The sequence below is a fragment of the Micrasema longulum genome, unplaced genomic scaffold (genome assembly GCF_059751315.1).
Source record: "Micrasema longulum isolate JH-2025_06_02 unplaced genomic scaffold, ASM5975131v1 h1tg001389l, whole genome shotgun sequence".
NCBI classification, from domain to species: domain Eukaryota; kingdom Metazoa; phylum Arthropoda; class Insecta; order Trichoptera; family Brachycentridae; genus Micrasema; species Micrasema longulum.
Window position 1 is genome coordinate 86,071 of NW_028278575.1, and position 21,450 is coordinate 107,520.

The following is a 21,450-nucleotide window of genomic DNA, read 5'->3' on the forward strand; positions in this document are numbered from 1 at the left end:
CCTAAAAATTATACAGCATACTCAGTAGAAAGTTTAAATAATATATCATTCTACAGTAATACAAGAAAAAATCATGAATAAATAATTATAATTACCACTCACCAAAAAAGTTTCAAAAGGTTTGTTCTATGGGAACAATACCCTGCACTAAATATATCAGACACGTGGGAATAACTATTGCCGAGTTCATGAAGTCTGTTTAATACGGCATTACAAGTATTCACTGTCCGTGAATTGTTGCTACAAAACGGTGGCACCTGTCTAGTCATTCTTCCAGGTACCCTGAAATTGATGATATTGTCCTCAATATCCCTCCTCCTTACTTATTTATTTATTTCAACACTTTATATACATATACAGTTTTCAAACATGTAGAGGCGGGCATATTGCCTTAAGGCGATTTCTTCCTACCTGCCCAAACCGTTTTGTTTGAGAAAATTACAAGTACATAGACATGTTGAACCTTACAATTTTAGACAAAAATTAAAAACGCAGATTAAGAAAATAAAAATTCATTAAAAAATTAACACTATACTATGAAGAGAGGAGAGGATGGGAAGGAAAGAAGATGGATAAAAGAACAATTTAAATATTTAGATAGTAACATTTCAATATTGACGTAAATGTAAATAAAGAAGAGGCGTCTCTTACGTTATTCCACAATCGAGCAGCTACTACTGTGAAAGAGGAGGCAAGAAAATAAGAGCGATTAAGGGTATTAAAAGGGTTCTGTCGTCACTAGAACGAAGAGATAGTCCGTGTTGTGATAGAGGTTGAAAGAGCTCTTTTAGATAAACAGGCGAAGGAAAAACTTAAATATAATTTATTTGAAAAGTAGATTTAAATAGTGATGATAAGTTTTAAGTTTTTTATTCATTGAATTTTTTTATTTTTACTACGCACATATACACATTATTTTGTTAATCACATCTTTTCTATGTTTTTTTTATGGTTTTTCTTTTTACTATGTATTTTATTATGTTCTGTAATACATTTTTAGTATGTTTTTTTATTGGGTTTTAAGGTATGTTTTAACTATGTCTTTTACAACGTTTTTTACTATGTATTCTCTTTTTACTATCTATATTACTGGGTTTTTAAATACGTTTTTTACTACTATTTTTACTGTTTTTTCAAATTATCTATGTTTACTTTTTTCCGTTTTATTACTATGTAATTTATTGATTACTGTTTTTTATATATATATTTTTGACTGGCTTAAAACGGGGTTAATAACTCTAGTTAGATAGTCAAATTATTGTTGTGTAAATGTGTAATTTTAAGTACATATATAGTATGGTAAATAAATAAATAAAGATAATAAAATGCAATATCATACATATAATATAAATAAAAAAACAATAGCTGTATTTTGGTTTTGAATTTAAAAATGTAGAAATTATCGCAATGAGTTATTTTATACCTGGATAAAATACCGAAGTACACTTTCAACGTAAGATACTTTTTTAAGTTTAAATAAAAATCTGAAGTCCACTTTATTTTAATTAAAAAAATATCAGTACACTCAGGATACGATCAAGTTACTTCATCCAACCTAACCTAACCTAACTTCACATAAAAAAATAAAACAAGTGAAATTTTTGTAACAAAATTAAAGAGACTAAGCGACGTTCAACTCTTTTGTTAAACGTTCATTCCACGAACGGTTTTGCCATTCAGTTGAATGCCGGCATTTAATGAATAGCCTAGCCGCGCAGTTGAGTGGCTGATTCAAATATTAAGCGGTGACACGCATACATATTCCTTTTTCAGTGGTATTTTTTGCTAAATATGAAATGCAGTTGGTAAAGCAACAACATGGATATTCGTTCTACATCAGTGGATGCGGTAGTTGACATTAATATCTGATGCCAATATACTATCTTTCAGCAAACTTTAACAAAAATCCAAGCGGGAATATTACAATAATCTTGACACGCATAAACTCTATATATATTATATTTCTTTCACTCCGTTGCCTATGTCAACTATACGGACGAGTTGTTTCTGTACCCCCTGTACCAGCTTCCCGCCCGGCTTCACACGCCTCGTCACTGTTTGTTCTACAAATTGAGAGAAGAAGCGAGAGATTTGAGGTGAAATAAAACATAATTACGACGAAACTTGTGTTTATTTTACTCATAATCCTCGCGAACGTCGCTCTTTTGCTACGGTTAAATTTAAAGACAAATCCGTTTATTATTTTTGTCACAGTTTTAGATAAAGGAGATTTTAACTTAATTATCGTATCACCCAAATTAAATTCCTTTTATTTGTTCGCGTTTTACCTGAGAGATATTAAAACTTGCTATATTTGAACAGTCAGTGTTTATATCCAAGTCCAGGCTCCCGTAAAATACTGGGTTAGGAAATTTATTTAACACTTTACATACATATTCATTTTATATACACAAAAGGGCGGGCATATTGCCTTAAGGCGATTTTTTCCTACCGACCTAAACCGTTCAGTTTGAGAAAATAAATAGTCATCATCAGTGGCGCTACAGCCCCCTGTGGGCCCTGGCCTCCTCCAGAATCTGCACCCTAAGACTTTTCTTCAGTTTTTCAGGCCAATAGGGAAATATCACTTTTATTTCACATTTTAACAGTAATAAAGATCTATGAAATGCTGTCCAGTAAAAAAAAAATTTTGCTCATTATTAGTAGCTTGAAAAATATTTTCCAGCAAAAACGGTCATTCCATTGGCCACGCTCCTAATACGTCATGATTCATGTTTATTTGTTCCTGACCATTCAAATTTGTTTAGAAAATTATTGCGAATCTTGACGTCACAATTATCAAGGCCAAACATGTCGCGTTTTTCAAGCGACGTATTAAAAAAAATATAATTATTATTTATGGATATAAACATTTCTCCATTCCTCATCTTTCCTTTAAAAATACAAATTCACATTCTCAATCCATTTTTTATATCTTTATCAGAATTCGTAGAGTGCGATATTTCCCTGTTGCTAATGGCACTTTCCACATTAATTGGCCATTTTAATTTTGGACTGCCTCTGTTTCGTCTGCCTTCCTTGGTGGTATAAAAAAATATATTTGTTTTTAAGATGTTATGAACTAACTTAATAAAGCATAAATAAATAAAGGTTTTTTTGAGGGTACGATTATCATACATTCTGTGCACATGTTGCACAATCCATCAAAGACAGAAAACCTTTGGGTTGCAACACCAAGAAGGCAACATATGTTAACAGATTCCTCTTTAAACACTGGACCTTCTATTATTCCTAATGTCAAGCTTTTAGGCGTCCATATTGACGCTGAACTTTCGCTTGAAAGACAAATCAGCAAGACAGTCAGCGCATGTTTTTACCAGCTAAGACAAATTAAACGTATTCGATAACATCTACCTAATGAGGCGGCCCGTCTCTTAGTGAACGCATTTGTGATATCACGAGTCGATTACTGCAATTAAATATATGCTGGCTTCCCTAAATTTAAATTAGAACGATTGCAGTCGATTCTGAATGCAGCTGCTAGGCTGATCTTTGGTGTATCAAAGTACGATCATATTACACAGTTGCTTCAAAGTCTGCACTGGCTACGTTTTCCTGAAAGGGTTGTGTATAAACTGTGTTGGTTTATGTATAAAACAATGCATAACATGGCTCCTCAATACTTTAAGGATCGCTGCATTCCGGATGAGTTGGCAGATAGGCGCCTCACTCTCCGCTCAGCCTCATGTTCTGCTGTAGGGAAGATGATACTACCCCAATTACGCAACCAGAGTTCCAAATTTGGTAATAGAGCTTTTGCAATAGCCGGACCTTTTTGGCGTGGAATGCCTTACCTTCAGAACTACAAAACTGTGCAACAGAATCGCTTTTTAGAAAAAAATTCAAAACTCATTTATTTGTGAAATCGTATCCTGATTTGAAAAGTGCTACTGCTTAAAAAAAATACAAACATAATACGTATGTGTATGGGTAATTTATAAAGTTAGTGTGTAAGTGAATAGATTAAGAGTAAGCTGATAGAATTAAGTATAATGTACAGCGCCCTTGAAGTGATTATTCACGAAAATGGCGCTATAAAAATTGTCAAAATTTATTATTATTAATATTATTATGGCCCAGTCATTGTTATCTTTTTCGAAGTATTCAAAATAAGAAATATATGGACATGTTCTATGTATTAATACAGAATCTCATAATTTTGTACAAAATTTGAAACAAAACTAAACTAAAAATCTACTCTATACTATGAACTGGGTTGTGATTCCGTGGTAGTATTGTGGACTCGCGGACCGCGGATGCAGGCCCTACAGCGTGGAATGCTCTCCCAGCAGAGGTGCGAGACTGTGAGGGTGAAGTGATGTTTTGAAAAAAACTTAAAACCCACTTGTTTTCTAAACTATTTGAATTAATCTGTAGCATGTGTAGCATGTTAATTTTTAATTTAAGATGAGATGAAGATGAGATGGTGAGATGAATCTCACCCGCATAAATAAAAGTTTCAGCTCTTTAACTTCACAAACATCAACAGATGAAAGAATTGAAGGAATATAGATGTTCAAATATAGGCAAAATGGTGAATTTTACACAGTGTGTAAAGTGGCCACTTAAACCAGCCATTGACAGGTCATAAGCCCTGTAGATGCCTAGACTTCTATATTACCTTCTCTTAAATGTTCTTCATCTCTGTTGCAATATGTTAATAACAGTTCAACTTTAGGTATTTTTGTCGCTTCGCGTAGACATAATTTCTCTCTAAAGTATTGTAAAAAAACACTTTCGTGTGATTGGAAACATTTCAATTCTGGACTTTTGTCTCTCTGGATTGGTAAAAAGTAATGCTGTGCGTCGGGCGGACCTGACAAGGCACTGCAAGAAGAAAAATAACTCCCTAGGGGTTGAATCCAGTATTCGTCTACAAAAATTTGGACAAATTCGAGATACTACTGATGAAGTACAAATGTTTATTACGATTATAAATAACATTATTAATAAAAACAGTTCCTCTCTATGACTAAAAATGATTTAACATCTCGCGTATTTGTCGGAACTAAGCGGTCCCTTGTGGATGAATAATGTATGATTCGCTTCACAGAGTGTGTAAACTCCCATACACAGGTCGTGACATGATTCCTAACGTGTGTGGGCTGCTTTATTCTGTTATAATGATACATCTCATAATGTATTCGCGACAGGATGTCGCGCGAAGGTTCGCATACACGCTACGTTTTACAATATCGTTTTTTCAAAGAAAATTTCATCCGAATATGATTGTTATTTATATCTTCCATCGAAATCGAAAAATCAATATGACATATTTATTATAAAATTCAATTAAAACCGGATTATCATTGTCAATCTTACTTTAATACTTCACTCAATCCATTTTCTTGTTAGCTTTTCAAAATCGTATTTCATCATCATCATCATTCCATGTCCGCTCCTTAGTTGGAGCATATGGTGTCTACAAAGAGCTTCCATGCATCTCTGGCAGCTACCAAGGTCCTGTGCGTCCTCTCAAGTCAGATTCGCGTCCCTTAATTCAAACATAAACCACTAACGAACAGTCAGCAGCAGACGTCCAGATCATCGAGAACCTGATGCCTACTAAAGTGGGCCAACGGAGCTATGGCTAAGCCTGACCCGTATCAATTCCGCTTGTTGACAGTTGTCACCGGAGTCTCGTGCTTCCGTTTTCTTATTAATTAATTCCTTACAAAGTTAAACCACCGCACACCCGGCGCCTGCTACTCTAGCCGCACTCCCAGTTCTCTTTGAAAGCTGGCATTTTCCGTAACATCTACTCCTTTAGTATTTAAAACTCTCGACTCATTTGATGATTTGGTTTGACGGAGTGAGGGGTTTTGAACATCAAGGCACGAAGATATTCATTTTAAACCCATGCATGCGGAGTACCTATTTAACTTATCCACAGTGACCTGAAGACCCCTGACTGAATCGTCTATTATAATCGCGTCATCGACATACTCTAGGTCGAGGGGCTTTTGAGAGGAGGAGATCCATAAGGATTACAAAAAGGAACGGTACAAGAACGCAACCTTGACGAACTCCGAAAAACTCCGAAAATTGTATTTGAATTGGTAGAATTTCATTTGTCCATGCGCTTTGTAACTGCAAGACTTTTGGTAATATTAGCTTCCATATAGTTCAAAATAAAATAAATATATCTTAAATTTTCAACTGAAAATAGGGATCAAATTTTCAACTGCCCGTGCGCTCTGCAGCTGCAAGATTTGTAATCTTACGAACGATTATTTATGAAATAAAACATTTCAGTAAATTTAAAAAAAGTCTAAATTGGTTCTAACCATCTATGCACTCTGTAGCTTCAAGACGTTTTGTAATCTAGCTCATGTATTATTAAAATTTAACATCATTGGAAACGATGAAAAAGAATCCTAACCACATATGCCCTCTGTAGCAGAAAGACGCGTTAGGATGTTTATTGTACAGCGCCCTTGAGGTGATTTTTACACAAATAGCGCTACATAAATTACCCAAAATAAAAAAATATCAAACATAAAAGACATAGTACAATGAACGCGTTTAGAGTTCGACAATGTTTTGAGTATGTCCAAATGTTTGCAGACTGGCTGGATTTTCTCCTTAGGGAGTGACTCAGGTCAAAAAAAAGGTCACATTCGCCTGAAAGATCGCATTTCGACAGCATTCCGCCTACTTTCATCCCTATTTTTCCAAGTCCATACTTCGCTCTCATACATCAGGGACGGGACCAGGACTCCGTTGTGAACTGCCAATTTTGCCTCTTGTGACAAGCATTTATTTGCCAAGGTCGATTTAAGTGCACCGTTCACTCTGTTCCCGGCACTCACCCTCCTTTCAATATCTTTCTCAGTCATTCCATCCCTAGTGAACATACTTCCCAGATACACAAATTCCTCTACTTGTTTTAGTATAACTCCATTCACAGTGATTTCACATTTAGTCATACTTTCATTTCTTTCAAAAACCATCACATTCGATTTATCGACATTCATCAGCAAATCGCTTCTCTTGCATACATCGTAGACTTTTGTTACCAAGAATTGCAGTTCCTCTTTGTTGTTAGCAAGAAGTACAGCATTGTCAGCGTCAGAAGAAATTGCCTTAAGGCAATATGCCCGCCCTTATATGTATATATATTGCATATATATATAAAGTGTTAAATAAATAAATGAAAGGTCATAGGCCCTGCAATTGCCTAGATTTCCACATTCTGTTCTCAAAAATGTTTTCGTTCTCTGTTGCATCAAATTAACAACCACACGACCGTTTTCAAAGCTACAGAGGCTTTATTATTAAGGTATTGTTTACTAATGAATCGTATCCTATTTTATTTTTACAGTGTCTGCTAAATATTGAATTTAAACCTATGGAATAAGCAAGTCTTTCAGTCACATTGTTCTTGTAAAGATATGAGGTGTGGAGTGAGGGGGATTCTATCTTCAGACTAGACAGGAGGGGGACTAAAAGAAATATTGCTTATTTTGTTATTTAAATTTTTTTCTCATTATTTGTCATTTATATAATCTTTTTTAATTTCTAAGATTCCTAATTTTTTTATGTATTACTAAGGGGATCAATTAATATTTGAAAATAATTTAAATCAATTTGGTGGTAAAATAATTAAATTTATTGATAAAAAAAAATACCTTACATTAAATAAGTGTACCTTTGGTGTAAAATAAATAAATAACTCCCTTTTTAATACCTTTTGAGTTATTTACAACTCTTTAAAAATTGACCCAAAATGAAAATATTTGCCTTAATCATAAGAACACAAATACTTGTTTTAAAAAAAAAATGTATATTATATAATCGGCATGTGTAAAACTTTAAAAAAAGTAGTATTAAGTAAACTTGTGTAATGAAGGCAGATTGTTTATAATTATTCATAAAGCACAGCATTTGTACACAAATTGATACTTACTTTTTTTGGAAACGGAATATTTGGTTGTGCATCAAATATTATCGATTATTTTCAAGTAAGTAATTTTCTTTGGAACCATTTTGCCTCCATGCCAAGTTATTCCCAATAGGCGACGCTTCCAAGTAAGGAATCCGATGAATAAATGCTGAAATCCCGCATATTTTTATGTATCCAATGTAAATTGAAGTGGAAAAGATTTTTCACAAACTCATTTTTCAGTTTACGACCTAATTTTGGACGCGTGTATAGCCAATAAAAAATTCAGAGCCTTCAAATGGGTTCGACGAGCCGTAAAATTTCCTGGCAAAATAATTTTATGAATAGCTTCAACCCCTTTTCCTTCTGTTAATATTATAAATATTGACTCTGACAGTACATGAAATCGAGGGTGCATAATCATTTTAGAAAGGTTTGATAAATTTATTCATAAAGAACTGTCTTTTTTCTTAATTGTTGAAATGAATATTAGACACATGTGGTGGTATTCTGAACGCGAAAGCATTTTTTACGCGTATTTACGTACAAAATACACGCACGCTGGCAGAGCGATCTCATCGCGCGTAACTCCGTTCAGAATACCAGCCCTGTGGTGGTATTGACCAGTTGGTTTTTTAAGGTATTCTCCATCCCTGTTGTAATTTGTTAATCTCAATGACTACCGAGGGGATGAAATTCAGTATTTTATCTACAAACTTTTGGACAACTCATATTTTGTATTACTAAATATATAAGACTCAATTACATATTGAAGAGAAAGACAATGTTACCCTGGAAAAAAAAGATTTAATTTTTTACTAAAGATAAAGACTAAATGGTATCCTAAATATACTGTCTACATTTTAGTTCAGTTGAGTTCAGTGCCGAATAAATCTGCGTTTATTGTAAAGCATAGTAATATTGTGATCTGTTTGTAAAACAGTAAAGAAGGTTAACAATGAACAAATAAGGAAAATTAATTTATAAGCAAACATATTGTCTATTCATTGTCACTGTTCTCACTCGGTATAATAATTACCTGTTCTGAGGTGGACAGCATTTTATTTATTTATTTAAATATATAATACAGCATATTTTTAATGAGGGGTGTCTAAAGATAATTAATACAAAATTGAATCATGCATAAAACTATGACAATCCTACAAAAAATTATGGCAAAAAAAATATTATTTGCAACAAAGACTAATTTTTAGTATTCGTGAATGTAGGACAAATTTACTATTGACAATGCCTGTGGGGAGAATGATTGGTCTGTTGAACAGCTTAACGAGAGAGGTGGATCTTTTCCATGCTGGAATTACCAGTTTTAGACTCTTTCTCTCTACAACAAATCTCTCTCTAGTACAAAATTTTTACCAATCTCTTATTTTGACCAGTCTGTTTTTTGGTTGGCTGGAATATATTGCTTTTAGCAATAAGTCCGCCAAAGTGCTTATTTTTTGTACTTAAAATTTTCAATAATTAAATAAAAACATGTATCATAATGTGTATTAGTAACTTTTTCGTCTTGGTGAACTATTGTTTTTATGTACAATACCAAGACCTTATTAATTTATTGTGCTTTTTTTTTTTTAACATGTTTTTAGAATTACCTAACTATATAATTTATGAACATTGTAACTGGCTGTAGTTTTGCATTGTTTTATAAATTTAAATAAATGTTATTGTAAAAAGAAAGACTCAATGTTAACATCAAGAGAAAGGCTGAATGTTATCCTAATAAGAAAGATAAAATTAATCGTTATATTCAGAAACCCCATAAGTCATTAACAAATGCCAAAAGACAAGCCACATTTAAATTACTTTTAAAAATATAAAACTCTCTTGACCATCTAAGTGTTTTTCCCATCGAAGACATTCTCTTCTCCATTAAAGTCAACAATATTTTGAGTTTATCCAAATTTTTGTAGACTTGATTCAACTCCCTGGAGAGCTGTTAAATGTCTTTCATCTCTGTTGTAATATGTTAACGTTAACAGCTCCCCAGGGAGTTGAATCCAGTCCAGGACAAACACAAAATATTGTTGATAAATCCACCTGGTCCATGAAGAAGTATAGAAATTGAAAAAAAATAATTTTCAGGCGTTGCCTAGTATGTACGTGAAATAATTCAATTAGGTGAATCTATGGATAAAGGTTTCAGCTCTTTAACTTTACAAACATCAACAGATTAAAGAATTTAAGGAATATAGATGTTCAAATATGGGCAGAATGGTGAATGTTACACAGTGTGTAAAGTTGCCACTTAAACCAGCCAATGACAGGTCATTTGCCCTGTAGATGCCTAAACTTTAATATCACTTTCTCTTAAAGGTTCTTTATCTCTGTTCCATTAAAGTCGTCACCGGTAAGATGGACGGAACAGTGGAACATGAGTAAACTCTACAAAGGGAAACACTACGCTCTGATTCAACCATATATACCAAAGAGTCATTCGTCCAGAAAGGACTCAGTAAACGAGAAATGCCACCATTTGCCGAATGCGTTGAGGCATTGCAATATGGGATCCCACCTGGCAAGGCTAAAGGTATTAGACACCCAATGTACGAGTGCTTTTTGTGTCAGGAAAATATCAACCACATATTCCTTTTCTGCCCGATTAATTAAGGATTCACTTTCGTCCTTTCTGAAGTATCCAAAAACATCCACCTTTCTACCACTATGCAAACCTTCTACACTCTCCTATAATTCCAATCCTCAAAACTTTTATTGGAATTTATAAAAACCAACCAAATTCGTCTGTGATGTCACTTTATCTTACCTTCATGAGTTTAGGTTATTTTTTTATTTTATATTTAACCTGACATTTACAAAACACCTTTAAGGAGACACGCCATTCAAATTGTGAAATAATTAAAAAATCTAAATATTTTGTAAAATGATAATGCTCATTTATTTTTATAAAATCGTAATAAAATAATATATGCTCTTAAAATGACAATATATTGTTTAAAAAATAAAATACTTCTTAATTATGTTTAGTGGGGGAATTCAGACTGCCTGCAAACATTTGAACAAACATACTCAAATTATTACAATTAACAGTCGACTTAGAAATCCTTGGACAATGCACATTTTTGGAAACAAATTTCTACCAAAATTAATTGAATCGGGATAATAAAGCCTTCGCACTTTTCATTTTAAAAGTTAATGGAAAGCGTCCGTTCATTGTTTTTCCTTATTCAGGGAAAACTGCTCGGCTCGGTCAGTTTCGGAAAACGATTTTCATATTACAATGGAACTCATTTAGGGTTAAAAAGCCCGTTTTTTACGAAAAATTTTCAACATAAAAATTCAATGATTATTTGTACGGAAAATGTTGTAATTTTTGGAAAGAATACATCTTTTGAATATTGTTACAATATATAAAATATTGTAATAGCATGCATTTAATTAAGATTAACGTAGAACGCGTAAACGGATATTTGCAAAAATAAGAATATCTTTGGGAAGAAAGATATTCTAGTTGGATTCAAAACTTACATTTTACCAAAACTCTAAGATGGTAATAAATAAGATTGCAAAAAAAATATCAATTTTGGGAAGGATCAGAAGATTTATTGATAAGGACTCCTGCTAACTATTTACAAAGCAATTATTGAACCACACGTTAACTACTGTAGTAGCATTTTATTTTTATCAAACAAAGAAAACATAGATAAACTAACTGTATTACAAAATAAAGCCTTTAGAATCATTTTGAAAAAAAACAGATATACGAGGGTAAAGTCGATGGTAAATGAAATGAAATTATTAACATATAAACAAAGAATATTTTACAATACAATGATATTTGTTCATAAAATTATAAACTCTAATAAAAAAACAGAATTTTGGAAAAAAATTGATCGGAACCAGCATGAACTGATCACAATACTAGAGAAAAGAACAAAATTAGACTTCCATTCAGGAAAAAGGCAAAGTCACAAAATTCAATTTTATTTAAAGCAATAAAAAAGTATTACGAAATGGAAAAAAATATTTATGAAGAAAAAAACATATCAAAATTTTAAATAATAGTCAAGACATATGTCATAAACAATTTATAAATTAAATATATTTGCAATGTTATTATTAGAACACACATAACAATATGTATGATATGTGTGCCCCACTTTAAGATTTAAATAAATAAAACTTTACCATGAAACGAGTGTTTTTTATACGATGGATAACTTCATGTGAAGGAACTACAAAAGGGTTCTTCGCAAAGGTTTGCTGTCAGCCTAAGAAACTTCATAATCACTACAGCTCTTGAAGAGCACTACAGATTAAATAAATATCAAACTAGAATAAGCATTTCTTAAACTTCTAGATCAAGGATGGCCAACCCGTGGCCCGCTGGGTGTCTGCATGGCCCGCGGAGCATATTTTGCAAAAAAAAATATTATTTTACACACGCTGATTATTTCAACTTTTCACATGTCCACTTTTAAGTACTTATCGTACTTGATCATGCCACGTCTTTCTCGGCCTTCCCCGGCTTCTACATCCAGGCACACTTGCATTATAACATCTTTAAGCCGTTCTTTCATCACTCATTCGCTCCACATGACCAAATTATCGTAAGAGCCCTTTCTTAATCTTGTCGATAATGCTTTTCTCAGCCTTGCACTCTGCTCTAATTTCGACATTTGTACACCTATCATACATAATCTTACCACACATTCGCCTGAGAGATCGCATTTCAACTACGTTCAGTCTACTTCCATGGATGGATATTTTTCCAACACCACGTTTCACTACCATACATAAGGTTTAGTACTAGAACTCCGCTATGTACTGCCAATTTTGCTTCTTTTGATAAGTTCTTATTTGCCACTATCGATTTTAAGGCACCATTAACTATGTTTCTGGCACTAACCTTTCTCTCAATGTCCTTATCCACATTTCCGTCTCTTGTAAACATACTTCCCAAATATACAAATTCTTCAACCTGCTTTAATCTGTCTCCATTTGCTATAATCTTACATACCTACAGTATATAAAATTTATTATATTTTGTATATTTTTTATGATAATTTTTTGGATTGATTTTTTTTTGTACTGTAGCTCTAATCTAATAAATATGTTTGACTGTCAAAAAATATGCACATTTCTTATTTGCATTGAAGAAATTTTGTTGTACGGCCCGGTAGGAAATCTCATTTACAAAATCTGGGCTGGCTGCTGAAAAGGTTAGCCACCCATGTTCTAGATGTAAGTTCTACAGTGCAAATGATGAACCATTTTTAACATTCAATGTGAATGTGATAATTCATATCACAAAAGAAGCCGTATTCTCGTGGGACCATTGGTTGAAACTAAGAAAGTTAAAGCACGCATCCTCTACTTAACAGCCTGATACTTTAAGAATCTGGGCTTGGAGGGGAAGATTTATCAATATGAGAACACTCGCCCTGCACACAGCAGCCAGGCTCTTCACAATAGATCTACAAAGGTTTTAGTTATATAGGAAGCTTATATAGCAGTTATCCTAATTATTCACAATAAGAATAATAAGGGGGAAACGTTTAGAGTCTCTTAGTCTATAGTCTCATGACCTTCCATTGATAGGTCGCCTAGAAGGTGATATAATTCAGATCGGTCTCAAAGTCATTAACACGATGAAAATCAACAAATGGGAGAGTCAAAGTAATATTGATATTTATTTATTTATTCATTTATACTTTTACATTGTTTGTATTCTTTTTTAATGCATAATAATGTTCCCTCACTGTTCCGTACCGAAGGAAACATTTTACAAAATATGAAACATGCCTTAAATTAGCTTTATAACATAGTGAACATAATAATTACAACAAAAAAAGCGTAAATAATCCAATTTACCTAATTATCATGAACATAACAAACAATAAAAAACTAAAATAATCATAAAAAACATAATGAATTTATATAGAACCCATGGAACAAATTTCATAACCAGTACACACATTTTACATATTTGGCTTGATCTACTCATCGACCCGTGTGCAACCCACCTCCACTATCCATTTTTAATAGATATTTTATATTGTGAGAACTTATTAATTGTCTTTATGGATAATGGAAGTAGATTATACACTTTGACCGAGTAATAGACCAATCCTATTTGACCGAAGGTTGTGTTTATTTTTTTATTTTTTTGCAGCATCAGGGTGGAGTATCTAGTAATTTTTGTATTTGTAACGGAAGGTAGATATTGATGTTTACGTGCGTATAGTAACAAAGCTTTTATATAAAGTTGTTTTATGGATTTTACGTTAAGATTTATTATGTTCGAACGTATGAATGAAATAAACATAATGTTGTCATAAATACTTGGTGAAAATCGAGACAGTTAAAATTGTATTCAAAATATTGTCAAGACAGAGATATTCAAATAGTTTTTTTATTTTCAGAGAGTTGGTTGCGACCTTCGAATCGGGTCCAACAGGAGGGTGGACGAGTGTGGAGTATGTGGAGGCGATGGATCTTCGTGTGCCCGCCCCATGTACCAGTGGGAGACTGCCCCTATGTCGCTATGTTCGGTAACCTGTGGAGGAGGTAAGAACATCATATTAATAAAATTTTATTCCTAGTATTTTATACATTACTTTTACCATAAAAATCCTTGTAGCTTACTAAAACTTTTTTTTTCGTCCGCTCCTAAGTGGAGCGCGTAGACATCACCGGACATCTTTAGGAGACCTTATTGCTAGCTAGCACTCCACGTCAATACTGAGTTTCTTAGTTCCAGCGAATAAAGCCAGAAAATTGTCATCAATGACCTTCCAGAACGGCAGAAGCCCGCAGGTGTGAAGAAGAGGCAACCTGGGTTAAAGCTCTCCTGAGCCATCCACAGCACGTGTGCAAACCAAATCCACTGCCGCCCTACTCTCAAAACGTTAGCTATAGAAGTCTGCTGCAGCCGTTTTTAGGCTTTAATGTCAGAAACGAAATTGAACCACCTTAAACCTAATTTTCTTCTTCATGTATTTTTAAAATACTTATGTGTGTCGTTTTAAGTTTTTGCAGGGTACCAGGATATTAGCATATTTTTTAGCATATTTTTTTTTTTGTACCACAACAGGCCTGGAGGCCTAATTACAGTGGTGAATTACATCACAGAGCACCCAGGCTTGAGAAAAATCACATTTAAATTTTTGTGTTCTCACCGGGAATCGAACCCGGAACCTTCCGTGCGTGAGTCAAGCGTCTTGACCACTACACCACGGAGGCCGCCTTTTACACTCATATAGGAGAATTGGCATAAAACAAGAGTTGAATAATCAGCGCTTCGTTTTCACCAAGCAGAAATTAGAGTTCTAGACAGCACGCATCCCGTGAAAACTACAAACACCATACTTCTCAGATCGATCAAATGTTTAAGAAGTATAATGTGGTTTGATTTTATAACCATCTATGTAGTCCAAGAGCAGATAAAGAAGCCTCTTACAATGAATGTCTTGAAGGTGAGGCAGAATACTTGGTTTAGACACGTGCTGTGGATGCCTCAAGAATGCCTTAACTCAAGGCCGTTGATGACAATTTTCTCGGCTGCATTTGATGGAAGTTAAGTTAAAAAGAGACCAGATTGCTGGCTAATGATAAACTATCATCAGCGGCAATTACAAAGGCTATCTTCACCGGTACATACCGAGACGTTAAGGTATGACGTCCTTAATTTCTCATTGTAATCGTGGCCCTGAAGGCGTCTTGTTATGTCCAATTGCTGTAGAAGTGAATACGGATAGGATAAAAATACTTGTACATCAATTATAAACGTTTCCATAATAATATTTGATTGAATTTATTTATGCTTTGAATATAAAAAAATAACACTATGCTATGAAGAGAGAGGAGGGGATGGGAAAGAAAGAAGAAGGATAAAGGAACAATTTAAATATTTAGATGGTGACATTTCAATATTGACTTAAATGTAAATAAAGAAAGAAAGTCTCTAACATTAGTGGGTAGATTATTCCACGATCAAGCAGCTACTACTGTGAAAGAGAAGGCAAGGAAATTAGAGCGATGAAAGGGTATTAAAAGGGTTTTCGCGTTACTAGAACGAAGAAATAGTCCGTGTTGTGATAAAGGTTGGAAGAGCTCTCTCAGATAAATAGGCAAAGTGGGATTATTTAAAATATTGTGAAGAAGTGATAGAATGTGAATGTTTCTTCTATGCCTGATACTGAGCCAGTGTAGTTGCTTGTAATTTTCGGTTATGTGGTTGAATTTGCGAAGGTCAAAGATATAACATTCACAAACATTCTGCAATCATTCTAACTTATCAAGTAATTCAGAGTTAGCATCTGGATAACATACATCCGCATAGTCATGGAGTGAATGAAGTAAGCTCTGGATTAATGTTTGCATTCTGAAATCTTTTAAGTAAGTGCAAACTGCTATAAAGTTTACGACTAACTTCGTTAACCTGATTGTGCCACCCTAAATGTTTATGAATGATTATACCTAAGTTTTTGACTGAAGTCATGAATGGAATTTCTGTACCTTTGAAAAGAGGAAGTGTGGAAAAATTCACTTTATTTTGTTTTTAATTCAAAATGGACTTCTTTCAGGATACCGAATGGCTCGTCCGGTCTGCAGAAACAGGATCTCAGGAACGGACGTAGAGGAACAACTCTGCAATGCTTCACAGAAACCGGAACCAGCTGTCCAGCAGTGCAATATGCATCCATGTCCACCGAAGTAAGAATCTAAGATCTAAGTTCACACGTGGTTCACACTGCTGGATCCGCTAATACCTGGATCCAGCGGGACTAAAATGGCTCGATCCCGCAAATACCTGGATTGAAATTATCTTGCGGGATTGCATTCCCTAGTCATGACGAAACACGGTCACTGGTAAAAATTTAAAAATAAAAGTGGAATAAAGCTACATACGTATTTTTATTATAATAATTATTTTGGTGAGTAATTAAAAATGCATCACTAATTAATGAAACGATAAAAAACAAGCAGAGCTTTTGACCGGCCATAAAAATATTATTAACATAACACTAACTAACCCAGACATAATTTAAATGAACTACTCGAGGACTGAATTAAATATTATTATATTTTTTAGACGAGTATTATGAGCATTGTTTAAATTTCCGTAAATCGTGTTAGTATTTTATGTTTTTATATTTCGTACTCTTTAATAATAATTCTGATTATTAAGCTGTCATTTATTCCAACACTGGATTGATCCCTCTACAAGACGAATGTTAGTAGAATCAAAATTATTTGGTAATTAAATACAATAATAAAAAAGGAAAATCACATAGCGGGTGATTTATTTATTTTTTATTTTTTTATTTATTTTATTTTTTATTTATTTATTTATTTATTTATTTATTTATTTATTTATTTATTTATTTATTCATTCATTTATTTATTTATTTATTTATTTATTTATTTATTTATTTATTTATTTATTTATTTATTTATTTATTTATTTATTTATTTATTTATTTATTTATTTATTTATTTATTTATTTATTTATTTATTTATTTATTTATTTATTTATTTATTTATTTATTTATTTATTTATTTATTTATTTATTTATTTATTTATTTATTTATTTATTTATTTATTTATTTATTTATTTATTTATTTATTTATTTATTTATTTATTTATTTATTTATTTATTTATTTATTTATTTATTTATTTATAAATATTACAATAAAAGAATAGTTTAAAACATTTAAAGAAAAAAGAAAGAAGCATTGACAAACATGAGGGACATCGAGACAAGATCTGGACTATTTATTTAGTGCTCGTTTAAATTGTTGTAAACTTAAACTATCTTATTATCCTTATTTACTTATTTAATTTAATTTATTTATTTATTAACGGACATTGTCCATGTATACAATTTATAAGGTTTAAATATTACAATAAAAGAATAATTTAAAACATTTTTTAAAAAAGAAAGAAGCATTGACAAACATAAGGGACATCGAGACAAGATCTGGACTATTTATTTAGTGCTCGTTTAAATCGTTATAAACTGAAACCAAAAAAGTCCAGATCTTGTCTTGAGTTAACAATACGACAAAGGCGGGTCATTGGAGAATTTAGGCCATAGTTTGTTCTATGCTGATCGATGAACAGTACTTAATTGTTTCTCAATCTACGAGTCGGAATATTGAATTTTACTTGTCCCAGTAATGATGGAACATCGATTATACCATTTAGTATGCCGAACATATATATGGAGTCAATATAAGTTCTACGTTTTTGTAGACTAGAAATATGTAACATTGACTCTATTTCAGCATAAGCATAATTATCTCTCTCTAGTCCGAGCATCCACGCTATTTTTCGAAAAAAGCGATGTTGGACTGATTCAATGTGATTTATGCGATTGACATAGAATGGAGACCAGACCACGGAGGCATATTCTAGAAGAGGGCGAACAGTTGAGCAATAAAGAGTTTTGATTGCACGGAAATGAGTAAAATCAGAGGATATTCTGTTAATGAAGCCAAGTAATTTCAGTGATTTATTTACTTTATATGCTCGTTGTATGTCAGTTTATAGTCCAAAACAACTCCTAAATCTCTGATGGACTTGACTACATCAATTTTGGAGATTTCTAATAAATAGTTAAATTTCGGCACTTGATTTTCACATATAAACACAATTTTAAACAGTTTTAACAGAAGCACAGTTATAAAATCACGAGAGTTTGTAGCGTTAAAATATATTTTGTTTAGAACAAAGCGTTGAATATAATAACGTGTATAAAACAATGCTTTAAATGAATTATCTTTCTTCTCACTCTTTGTTTATGGCATGTCCACACCTTAGCGACTTAACTCAATTTTTAGAACAATTAAACACATATTTTAAAATTTTAAACTAAAGAGAGAGAGAGAGGAACTATATTTCACACCCAGCCTGTTCGGAGGCTGGGCGTGGACGTATTTAGTACTTTACAATATTAACAAATTACAGCGGGGATGGAGAATACCTTAAATAAGGGAATATGGAAGTCAAGGCATTTACAGGGCTTATGACCTGTCATTGGCTGGTTTAAGTGGCCACTTTACACACTGTGTAACATTAACCATTTTGCAGGAATAATTAATTTTTCCACCAAGAATTTTCCCGAGGGAGCGTTAGTAAAAAGTAGTCTATGACACTCCTCAGCTTTTCGGCTATCTTTAAACAAAAAATCACGTTAATCGGCTGCTCCGTTGCGACGCAAAAGAAACATAAACAGACTTTCGCATTTAAAATATTTGTAAAGATTAGTACTACTACTACCATCACGCAATTTCCTGTAGGGGTAGGCAAAGAGGGTGGATCGCCACACACGTCTATCCTGTCATACATTCCTAGTCTCTTTCACATTAGTTCATAATATCACACACGCCCTTTGGTTCTGCTTGCTTTTGACATGACCAGACTTCAGATTTTGGTTTATCTGATCATGCCACGTCTTCCTTGGTAGTCATTTCATACCGTTCATTCTCGCCATACCTGTTTTACCATTTTTCATCATCCATTTGTCTCAGAAACCCTTCCTTAATCATATCAACGACTCATATTCAAACTCTCACATGATTTCATAATTCGATTAATACACATGTATATTTTAAGAAATGGAATTCTAAGCACTTACTTAACCTATCATTGACCGGATACTTTGCAACATTCACCATATTGCCTCTGTTTGATCATTCATTTTTTTTATTCTTCCAATATAACAAACAACCCTAAATAATAATTTTTCGTCTTCAGGTGGTCTGTCGGCGATTGGAGCAGCTGCTCGGTGACCTGTGGTGGGGGTAGCCGCTCCCGGCGGGTGGAGTGCGGGGCGAGGGGCATCAACGGGACCTTCAGGGCCTCTGGCGAGGAGGCCTGCGCGGGGCACCGGCCGCGACATTTGGAGCCCTGCGCGGAGACCGCGTGCCCTCAGTGGCTGGCGGGCCAGTGGAGCGGGGTAAGTTATACATTTTTTCATTCAAAAATAATCGATGAGTACTACCGCCGATAAAAAAATGCAACTGAAAAAAGCTACTATACAGCCCATTCAAATCAAAAAGAAGAAAATGAATACAAAATGTTTAAAAAATATGTTGATGCATTCTATTTCTTCCGGTAACTCATTGTACAGCTTCAATCCCTTGTACAATGAGTTTTGAGACTTGTTTTTTCTCCTCATTGGTAATCTTATCTTTTTTATTCCTTGCTTCATAATATATGACATTATTTATTAAATTTATTTGTTTAACAAATTTACGGACAATGTCGAATTTCAACAAATCATAAAACGAAAAACAATAACAATACAGTAACAAAAATAATGGAAGCAATACATCAAAGAAAAGTAAATTCAGGTTAATACATTAGACAGGCATTATAGAATCCAGGTTCTTTCTACAAATATACTGTAAATTTATTGGGAATTTTTAATTTCAGTTTAAATCTTTCAGTCTATTTGTAAAAACACTCGATGTAAATCAAAATAATTAAGATCTTGATTTTCATTTACAAATCTAATCCTTCTGTGTACTCGTGGAGGTGCATAGAAACCATAATTAGTCTTATGATGACCGGGGAAGAGAATGTCATTATTTCTGAGTCTACGTGAAGGAACATTTAGACATATTTGTTGGAGAAAAGTCGGGACATCAAATTAGTTATTACGTAAAATAAATAAAACAACTTTGTTTTTAACCACTAACTTTTTATTTATTTTTTTCCACCGACCGGTTTCAAAGCAAAGAAGCTTCTTCGTCAAGGTTTACGTAACTAATGAATTATTTCATATTTTATTTTTATCATGTTTACTAAATACTTCACGTGAACCTAATAAATCAAGTATTTTTTTCCTTACAAGGGTGGTAATTTGATATCAATATTTTTGAAGCTAAACGGGAGAGGACTAAAAGAAATTTTGTTTATTTGGTTATTTTTTTTTTTCTTATTATGAATTTTGAAAAAATGTCATTTAGAAAAAGAATCCGCCTTCATTGTTGAGGTTTGTTTGCTTTATTTACTGTGGGAGTAAAATAAAAATATTTATTTGTAAGTTTGCGTTTTTGTTTTTGATTTAATATTTTGTCAATTAAGCTCTCATTATATCCATTACTATTAGCAATCAGTTTTATTGTATTAAGTTCTTTTTTTAAATTAGTATCATCTAGTGGAACGTTAATTAACCTATGTATCATTTAATGGAATACGGAATGATTATGGGCAAAAACAAACACGCAAACTTAAATAAATATAAATATTCTACTCCCACAGTAAATAAAGCAAATCCACCTAAAAAATGGAGGTGGATTCTTTTTATAAATGACATTTTTTTCAAAACAATTGTCTTATCATCGAACATTAAACCTGCTTTCTACACAACTAATAATATAGGAACATTGTTAAAAAATCACAAAGACAAAGTCCATAAATATAATAAATCTGGGAAATAACAATTAAATTGTAATGATTGCGATTCATTCTACATTGGAAAAACTAAATCGAAATTTTAATATTAAAGTAAAAAAACACTTAAGATGCTTACATAATAATCATTTTTCTG

The 21,450-nt window shown here is 32.9% G+C and overlaps 1 protein-coding gene across 1 annotated transcript in view; it reads left to right on the top strand.

Annotated features, from left to right (window-relative positions):
- LOC148275557 (A disintegrin and metalloproteinase with thrombospondin motifs 6-like) overlaps positions 1-19,851 on the top strand; it is a gene marked incomplete at both ends in the record, with an annotated part of 100,124 nt that extends 80,273 nt beyond the window's left edge. Inside the window, 3 exons of the mRNA XM_088235534.1 lie at positions 14,308-14,452; positions 16,471-16,600; positions 19,650-19,851. Of these exons, the coding sequence (XP_088091660.1) occupies positions 14,308-14,452; positions 16,471-16,600; positions 19,650-19,851 (477 nt within the window). The remainder of the gene's footprint in view (positions 1-14,307; positions 14,453-16,470; positions 16,601-19,649) is intronic.
- Positions 19,852-21,450: the final 1,599 nt, after the last annotated feature.